A 10,342-nucleotide genomic window follows, 5' to 3' on the forward strand; every position below is an offset into this window, starting at 1 on the left:
ATTCACTACATCCCACACAATGCTTTGGAACGTGGCTTTAATGGAACCAAACAAAAGTCTTAATAGCATTAAATAGAAAGGACTCTAGAGGGAGCCAAACTCTTACTTATAACCTACAGCAAAGCATAAATTAGCAAAGCATGGCTACACTTCCCTATGTGGGAAACTAAGGTGGAATCCAGTTCACGTTTTTCAGGCTTCCTACAGCGGCGTTCACCCGTGGGGGGCCCCACGCAGGGGAGACGGATGTCAGCAATTCCCCTCTCCCCAGGAGATGGAGGTGAATGCGCCGATCAGATGCCCCAGATAGCAAGGATAACTTTCTACACATTTGTAACTGTGTTGAATTGTAAAACTTGATAAAACCACTTCAGCCCCGGAAGATTTTACCTCCTTCCTGACCAGAGCACTTTTTGTGATATGTAACTGCGTAGTTTTAACTGACAATTGCGCGGTCGTGCGACATTGCACCCAAACAAAACTTGCTTCCTTTTTTTTCCCACAAATGGAGCTTTCTTTTGGTCGTATTTGATCACCTCTGCAGTTTTTATTTTTTACGCTATAAACAAAAAAAAACAAATAAAGAGCGGCAATTTTGAAAAAAACGCAATATTTTTAACTTTTTGCTATAATAATATCCCCAAAAATATATAAAAAACAATTTTTTTCCTCAGTTTAGGACGATAAATATTCTTCTACAAATTTATGGTAAAAAAAATCGCAATAAGCGTATATTGATTGGTTTGTGCAAAAGTTATAGCGTCTACAAAATAGGGGATACTTTTATGTCATTTTTAGTATTTTATTTTTTTATTAGTAATGGTGGCGCTCTTCGATTTTTTTTATCGGGACTACGACATTATGGTGGACACATCAAACACTTTTGACACTATTTTGGGACCATTGCCATTTATACAGTGATCAGTGCTATAAAAATGCACTGATTACTGTGTAAATGACACTGACGGGGAAGAGGTTAACCATTAGGGGGTGATGAAGGGGTTAAGTGTGTCCTAGGGAGTGATTCTAACTGCCGGGGGAATGGGCTACCTAGGACATGACAGCAATCACTGCTCCCGATGACAGGGAGCAGTGATCTCTGTCATGACACTAGGCAGAACAGGGAAATGTCTTGTTTACATTTTCATTTGTTTGCATCTCCCCGTTCTACCTCTCCACACCGCATTCGCGGGCCGACGGAGAACATCAAGTTGTCGGGGACCTGTGGGCACACTCCCGTGGCATGCGGCAGGCGTGTATGCCCAAAAGGCGGAAAATTTAAAGGGACATACCTGTACGCCCATTTGCCTGCCTGTGCCATTCTGCTGACATACATCTGTGTGGCAGTCGGCAAGCAGTTATTTTGCTGCACATTTTCACTGGCGAGTTGTACACTTGCAGAGCACTTGAAGCACAAGTTCTAGTTGACACTTTTCCAATTTGTAGCAAATTTGCATGGCAAGTGTCTAGCAGGAGCAAAGTTGCAGTGGTGAGTCTACAGCTAGAGCTCTGCAAGTCTACAGCATGAAAATTCAGCCACAGTGCCCCCCTGTGGTGGGATGACTATTGCACAACATTACTGAACCTGAATTTGCAGCAGTCTTGTAGAATGTTTGCATAGAAAATTGATCAGGGTTATGCAATGCGGAATTGCTGCAATTGTGCGACAAACTTCTGAAGCCTGGAAAGACTAGCAATAGCAAGTCATTTTCAATCGTGCAGCACAATTGCTTGCTATCTAGGGCCTTACCTTAGGGAGGCTGGGGGAAGAAAGGCTTCAAAGACATTGTTTGCCTGGTAGGGTGAGTCTGTGCATGATACAGCAACACAGAGAAACATTCTCTTCCTGGCCGAACAGAAGTGTGTCCTGAGACACGATTGCCAGGGAGTCCTAAGATTTCCTGGCCAATTGGGGTTTCCTGATTGGCCAGTTGTTTTCCCTTCCCCCCCCAAAAAAAATAACCACAAGCTGCCACTGGTTCTGGGGGTCCTGTTTCAGAGCTCACTGCTACGCAATCTCCAATAGACCTGTGCACTGCCCAAAAAATTTTTGTTTTCCTTTTTTATTCGTTTTTTTGTTTTTTTTTGGGTCATTCTTTATGATCGCAATTATTAAAATTGTACATTCATAAATTCGTACATTTGTAAATTAGAAAATTTGTATATTCGTAAATTTGAAAATTTGGAAATTCAAAATTCGAAAATACGAAAATCTGAAATTGTAACTAACTATTAAATTCTAAGTATTGTAATTTCTTTTCAAAATTAGCTGTTAGTGAACGTAACGAATACGAATTTATCCAAAATTACGAATTATCTGAAATAATGAATGCCGTATCTAAACAAATGGAATGGAACAAATTAATAATAAATAATAATAAAGTTTTTACTATTATTATTGTTATTTATTATTATTAATTCATTACGCTCCATTCGTTTGGATACGGCATTCGTTATTTTGGATAATTCGGAACTTCGGATAAATTTTTATTTGTTACGTTCACTAACAGCCAATTTTGAAAGGAAATTACAATACCTATAATTTAATAGTAATAGTTAAGTTATTATTAGTTAACTATTATTTCACAATTTCCCTAATTTACTGATTTACGAATGTACGAATTTATGAATGTATGAATTTACGAATGTGCGAATTTACGAAAGTGTGAATTTACAAACTTTTGAATATTCAAATTTACGAATATTCGGAAAAATTTGTTAAACTGGTTTCGTTAATTCTGATATTTCCGAATTGTCAAAATTCGTTAAACAAATTCAGGAACGGAGCAATTTGCATATGTCTACTCTAATTCTGTCCAAAATCAAAGTCTCACTCCTTCAGCTGCATTGAGCCTAATCTCAGGGCTGTGGCGCACGCTACTTGACATAAAAATCTGCTGGCAAGAATGGGGGCCCCTGATATTAATGCTCATAGCAGGTCGATGGCCTTGGAAACTGAGATTCACACTTTATCGGCCCTTTAAAGCTGTATGGAATATCCTGTTTGAATTGAGGAGAAAATCACCAAGCTGTTAATCATTTCGTTCTTTAGGTTTTCGATCAAATCGCAGTGACTCGGCCTTCTCCGAGACAATGGTAACTCCAAGAAGCAGTTCATCAAAGGTAACCAGTACTGGGCTACAATCACTACTACTAGTTCAAAAAAGAATAATAATAATTATAATTATTATAATAGAATTATAGTATGGGCCCAAGAATGATAATATCTCCAGGGTTAGCTGGTTAACGCCTGTTTTATTATTCATCTTTAACCACTTGACCTCCGGAAGATTTACCCCCCTTCATGACCAGGCCTTTTTTTGCTATACAGCACTGCGTTACTTTAACTGACAATTGTGCGGGCATGCAACTCTGTACATAAATTAAATTTATGTAATTTTGCCCCACAATTAGAGCTTACTTTTGGTGATATTTGATCACCAATTTGAAAGAAAAAAATATATTTTACCTTTTGCTATACAACATAGCCAATAAAAAAAAATAAAAAATAAAAAATAAATGTCTTCATAAATTTAGGCCAATATGTATTACATATTTTTGGTTAAAAAAAATCCCAATAAGTGTATATTGATTGGTTTGAGCAAAAATAATAGCATCTACAAACTATGGGATATATACTATTTTTTTTTTGTTTTTTTTTATACTAGTAACAAGTGGCACCCCCATCCATGCACCTGGCCTCCTAATCTACATATGGGGAGCCAGAAGCATGGATTACAATGGGGGATTTTTTTTTTTTGAAGTATGTGATTAGAGCCTGAGGCTCTAATTGGCTTCAAAAAAGGGTGGGCTTAATATTTGCTTTTGTCTCCCTATTCTCCTCCCGACCAATCAGGAAGCGCCCGCGGGTCCTGAGACCCGATTGGCCAGGGAGTCTCAGGACCCACATCCTGTTCGCCCGAGTGGAGAAGGAATGGCCCTGGAGCGAGGTCTCCATGAACGGCTCACCCACAGCCACATCCAGCACTCCAAGCTCGGACAGTGGAGGGAGGAGGAGGGGAGATCACAGTGTCATCCCAGGTGGACTCATCATCTGCCTCCTACGGTAAGGAGGCCCTTCGCCTTCCTGCCCATTCGTCTCCCACTGGGGGGGGGGGGGGGGGGGGGTTGGTGGTGTTGGTGATCAGCGTCTTCATGTACCTCTCCCATGTGGGGGGGGGGCAATTCCCCCTCCCTTCCTGCTGGGAGGGATGGGTAGTTGGTGGTGCTGGTGATCGCTGGCTTCATTGTTTCCCAAGCGAGGGGATGGTGTTGGTTTGAGGATCAATGGATATTGAGCACCATCCGCCTCTGCTAGTAATGGTGGCGAATCAGTGACTTATAGCGGGGCTGCAATATTGTGACGGACAATCTGACACTAACTGACACTTTATGCCAGAGAGGCACAACCTCTGACTCAGCCAATCAGAGGGCGTTTTGTATTCATTGCTAGAATACATTGCTTTCTTTGAATGGCTGAGCGCCAATCAGATAGACTCTAATGTGTTCCGGGTATGAGACAGGAAGTCTTGGCTCGAATCCTGAAAACAGTGCAGTAGCTGTATGCACTCTATACAGCACATTCAGCGGGTTCAGTGCGTTGGGACAGCTTGGCCAAAACAAACTATGTAAAGGGTATCAAAATCTGGAGTTCAGCTTTAACGCCTCCAGGAGGGTTATTTTTTCTTTAACCGCTTAAGCCCTGGACCATTTGGCTGGCCAAAGACCAGACCACTGTTTGGGATTTGGCACTGCGTCGTTTTAGCTGAAATTGGAAACAGCCTTTCCAAGGGTTTTCGAGTTCAGCCGAGCTGTTCCCAAGTATTTCCGAGGCTCTCTGGCACCGCCCCCCACCTCTGGCCACATGCGGTATTGCATGCAACAGAAGTCAATGCGGAACAAATTATCTTCATTTCCATTTACTTCTAAGGGGAAACTCGCTTTGATATGCAAGTGCTTTAGATTACAAGCATTCTCCTGGAACGGATAATGCTCGTAATCCAAGGTTCCACTGTACTGGCAGGAAAAAAATGTTTTACTATCCAAAGTTAAAACAAGGGTAGAGGATTTAATAGATGGAAAGATTAAAAGAAATGACTGAAGTTCCGCTTTAATAAAACATTTGCCTGGAGTTGGGTTATACATTTACCCAAAGTTTATAAGGTGATAAATACGTATCCCTCTTTGATAATGTATTGTCATGGGATATTTACATATTTCCTCCTTAGCACAATACTTTCCTTTGTCATTAGCAATATCTGTGTGTCTCTAATTTTAGGAGAATCCTCCGGCACATAGCGGGTATAGTTTTTGCCAAATGAGAGAGAAAAAAAACATCTCTCTTTTTTTTGGATATCTTCATCTCCAAAATAAATAAGTGCAGCTTCCAAATAATACTCTAATTACAAACTCAACAGACATTGCCGCAGATGCAAGGAAATGACCGGTGTATTATAACAGAAGGGAAAGTATGATATGTATATATATATATATATATATATAAAGCGCTGCGCAAACTGTTGGCGCTATATAAATCCTGAATAATAATAATAATATATATATATATATGTATATATTTATATATATATATATATATATATATAATTTTTTTTTTTTTATCTGTTACATTTTTTTTCCATGCAGGTTGTTGGACTGGAAAGAACTGACGACCATTTGAAGAAAACCAGACATCTTACACATGTATGATGTCATTCCTGGAGACGTGATTGGAGCTACATTACCTGGCAGACTGAATTCAATAAACCGGTCCTGTAATGAAAATTTCCATGTCGAATCCCAGATTTTTTTTTTTGCTATGTCACAAGTGATAGGAACCACCAAGTCAAGAGGAAAAGATTAATCTCTCCCAAATGGGACTCAGATGACAATAAGAACCTCATAGCACCCATGCTGGATTCCAAAATGAAAAAAAAGGAGCCAGGCCTTAAAGTTAACCTCTTGGCAGATATAAAGGACACAAATTAATGCAGCTCGGTGTATATAAATTTATTATTAAATGTATTAAATGTATTTAGTTAACCACTTCAGCCCCGGAAAATTTTACCGCCTTCCTGACCAGAGCATTTTTTGCAATTCGGCACTGTGTCGCTTTAGCTAACAATTGCACGGTCGTGCGACGTTGTGCCCAACCAAAATTGACGTCCTTTTTTCCCCACAAATAGAGCTTTAAACAGAAAAAGAGTGTCAATTTTGAAAAAAAGCAATATTTTTTACTTTTTGCTATAATATTGCCCAAAAATATATATAAAAAAATGTTTTTTCTCAGTTTAGGCCGATATGTATTCTTCTACATATTTTTGGTAAAAAAAAAATCGCAATACGCGTATATTGATTTGTTTTGAATTTTTTGCACTATAAACAAAAAAAGACCGACAATATTCCCAATAAGTGTATATTGTTTGGTTTGCGCAAAAGTTATAGCATCTACAAACTATGAGATATATGCTGGGTTTTTTTCTTCTATTATACTAGTAATCAGTGGTGGCCCGTCCCTATGGGGTGCAGCGCCACTTTCTTACTTACTTTATGCTATAACACATATCCAATAAAACATTTAAAAAATCTAATTTCTTCATCAATTTAAGCCAATATGGATTCTGCTACATATGTTTGGTAAAATAAATTCCCAACAAGTGTATACTGATTGGTTTGTGCAAAAGTTATAGTGTCTAGAAACTATGGGATAACATTATTTATTTATTTTTAATTTTTTTACTAGTAATGGCAGCGGTCAGTGACTTAGGGTCCTGTACACTGGCTTGTCCATGTACAGACTCCACTTTGCTCAGCAGGGATCGGTCTGCTGCCCCCGCAGAGCAGGCAGATGACAGGTCTGTCTACTCTCACTGTGCAGAGATGGACCTGTCAAAGCCCCGCTGTCCTCTATGGAGATGGGATGAAAACGGACCATGTGGCTGTTATCATCCGATCCTATCCGATCCGATTCTCTAGACAGATGGAAAATAGGGTTTCCATCCATCTGGATTTCATGGACAGGATCAGATCGGATAGCGGCGGGTGTCAGCTGACATCCGTCGCTCCATAGGGGTGCATGGAGCATCCGATCAGATCCGCCTGAAAAACTGGTGGACCTGATCGGAAAGCCCATGTGAAAGGGGCCATATAGCGGGACTGCAATATTGCAGCGGACAAATCGGACACCTGACACTTTTGACACTTTTTGGGGACCAGTGACACAAAGGCTGGGTTCACACTAGTGCGAATTGGATGAGGGTTTCCCTACATCCAATTCGCATGACAGGAGACTGTGACTGGCTCTCAATGAAGCTGGTTCACACATCTCTGTGGCGGCTGCGGAGCGATTGTACAGGAGTCCTGTGCGTCTTTGGCTCTGTTTCAGGGCAAAAAAGGCAAAAATTTGTCCCTGATTCATCCCTGAAACGGAGAACAGGGACGCACCGGTGCCCTGACTGAAAAAAGATTGAGAAACACTGGCATAGAGGAACCGATCTCTCTGGAGAAATTGGTTCCTTTATATGCAGCCACCCACTTGCGACCAAGCCCTGTTGTTCCGCCATCAGGCTTGGAGGAAAGGTCCCTGTCCGGGGGTCATGGGGGCCCTTCATGATTTCTTGCATCGGGCCCCTGAAGGTTCTAGTTACACCAATGGTGGACTGCCATGTCTTGGTAGGTTTGCAGTTGTGGCATACTCTTTCCATTTTCAGATGATGGATTGAACAGTGCTCCATGAGATGTTCAAAGCTTGGGATATTTTTTTTATAACCTAACCCTACTTTAAACTTATCCACAACTTTATCCCTGACCTGTTGAGTCTGTGTCTTGGTTTTCATGATGCTGTTTTTTCACTAAGGTTCTCTAGCAAACCTCTGAGGGCTTCACAGAACAGCTGTATTCATATTGAGATTAAATTACACACAGGTGGACTCTTTTTACTAATTAGGTGACTTTTGGAGGCAATTGGTTCCACTAAATTTCAGTTAGGGGTATCAGAGTAAACAGGGCTGAATATAAATGCACGCCACACTTTTCAAATATTTATTTGTAATAAAATCTTGAAAACCATTTATCATTTTATTTACACTTCACAATTATGTGCCACTTTATGTTGGTCTATCACAAAAAAAAAAAACAATAAAATACATTTCCATTTTTGGTTGTAACATGATAAAATGTGGAAAATTTCAAGGAGTATAAATATTTTTTTAAGGCACTGTATATCATATTTGGTATCTAACAAATTGTAATTTCATTCTGCTAAATAATATTCTGGTCTTCAGATTGTGAAACCTTGTCATACGGGAATATAGATGTACCTAGGATAGATGGCATTAGGGTAAGTCCACTGGAGCATTATAAAACACACCAGAATGCCTCCAACACGGTCCTCAGATCTTTTGACTAGGTGGATGTAACTCAATAACACCCTCTGGAGGGTCAAGAAAAACCCATTGCATTAGCAGCTCTGGATCTTGCGTCTCTGTAGCTCAGAGATTGCCAGGGTATTGTTTGTATGTACTCTGTTGTGATATTATTTATTCTCAGTTTTACTTGATTTAGGCCCCTTTCACAAATGCAGTCCGTTTGTCCGTTTTTCATCCATCCATTGACGGTTTAAAAACGGACATCAATGCATTTCTATGGGAAAATGGGTGTAAATGGATGATCATCTATTACATCAGTTTACATCCGCATCCGTCAACATCCATTTTTTGAAACAGATCAAAGCTCTATTTTTCTTCCGTTAAAAAAAGGGTTAGGAGGAAAAGCGGGTGTAAGCAGACAAATCTTCCATTTTCCATCCATTTTTGCATGGGTCTTGGATGTGAAGAAACTGATGAGAAACTGATGAAAACTTCATCGGTTTTTTTCTTTGAAAAGATGTGACTGAACTGATGAAATGAACGGTCCGCATATGTCATATGTTTTATAGGTTGGACTTGATGGACTTGTGTCTTTCTTGAACCTCACCTACTATGTCAAAGGAGCCTTATCAGTTGTTGGATGATTATGTGTATAAATGAGAATATTTGTATACACTGTACATTTCTATTGTAGGACTGGGTCACTACTCAGGGGGTTGTTTTTTTTTGTTTTAATTAATACATCTGCTAAATAAACACCTTTAAAAAAGGGTACTGAGAGTCAAGTTTCTGAAGGCCAGTGACTCTGCCATGGCAGATTGGACTACTCTGCAAGCGATCTGAACTCTGGAATCAAAGACTTTTGCTTATTGCTGCTTTATAATATTTATTTCTGTAAATATCTCCTGCATTATTTTTCATTAAAAAGCTGAACCTCCAAATGCTTTAACTAGAAATTAAAGTGATACTAAAGTCTAATTTTTTTGTGTTTAAAAATAACAAACATGTTATACTTACTTCCTTCGTGAAGTGGTTTTGCACAGAACAGCCCAGATCCTCCTCTTCTTGGGTTCATCTTCAGTGCTTCTGGCTCCTCCCTCCTGTTTAGTGCCCCCACAGCAAGCAGGTTGCTACGGGGGCACCCAAGCCGAGCTGCTGCTCTGCGTGTCTATTCAGATACAAAGCCATGGCTAGGCCCCGCCCCTCTCTCCTCATTGGCTCACTGACTTTGATTGACAGCAGCGGGAGCCAATGGCGCTTTGATGCTTTCTCAGCCAATGAGGAGGGAGAGTCCTGGACAGCTGCGTCTCTCCTGCAACATCACTGGATAGAGATGGGTCTCAAGTAAGTATTAGGGGTACTGCACACAGAAGGTTTTTTTTTTATCTTAAAGTGGAAGTAAACCCTCCTATCATTTTCAGTCAAGGAAGCTGCCATCTTGGCCTCTAATAATTCTTCAACTGCCATAATGCTGCACATGTGATCAGTTATGACATCAGCCATTGGATGGTTTGAAAGTTTGGTTGAGAGCACAACCAATGTGAACGTTAGCATTTCCGGCATGCCGGGAATGGAAATGTTTTTTGAAACTGGGTTTACTCCCGCTTTAATGCATAGAATGCATTAAGATAAAAAAAACCTTCTGACTTTACAATCACTTTAAGAACTATGTTTCTGTGAAGAGCTGGCATGGTGTAAAATCTAAAAAACAAAAGTAGCTTGCTCTAAAACGTGTCAAGTTGTAAAAAATATAAACAAAAATTCATCAAAGAACGCTGCACTCACTAAATAGCCACATCTCAATAAATCCAATGTAAATCTAGTTGTGTTGCACTGTAAATAATTGCAAAACTAAGTGCTCCATGGAGGTTAAAGAATGAATATAAATAAATATATACAATTCATATGAAAAAATAAGCAAAAATATATGTGAAAAAAGTGCACATGGAAAATGATATACAGTTGTGCTCAAAAGTTTG

At 39.8% G+C, this 10,342-nt stretch overlaps 1 protein-coding gene across 2 annotated transcripts in view; it reads left to right on the forward strand.

Annotated features, from left to right (window-relative positions):
• The window catches only part of IGSF5 (immunoglobulin superfamily member 5), a 64,027-nt gene extending 54,890 nt beyond the window's left edge, over nucleotides 1-9,137 (forward strand). For both annotated transcript variants that reach the window (XM_077479885.1, XM_077479884.1), the window contains 2 exons: nucleotides 3,053-3,123; nucleotides 5,644-9,137. In XM_077479885.1, the coding sequence (XP_077336011.1) occupies nucleotides 3,053-3,123; nucleotides 5,644-5,706 (134 nt within the window). In that variant the 3' untranslated portion in view covers nucleotides 5,707-9,137. The remainder of the gene's footprint in view (nucleotides 1-3,052; nucleotides 3,124-5,643) is intronic.
• The last annotated feature ends 1,205 nt before the right edge of the window (nucleotides 9,138-10,342 follow it).

This window comes from Lithobates pipiens, unplaced genomic scaffold (genome assembly GCF_037356315.1).
Source record: "Lithobates pipiens isolate NorthernLeopardFrog02 unplaced genomic scaffold, aLitPip1_a1.2 Scaffold_16, whole genome shotgun sequence".
NCBI classification, from domain to species: Eukaryota; Metazoa; Chordata; class Amphibia; order Anura; family Ranidae; genus Lithobates; species Lithobates pipiens.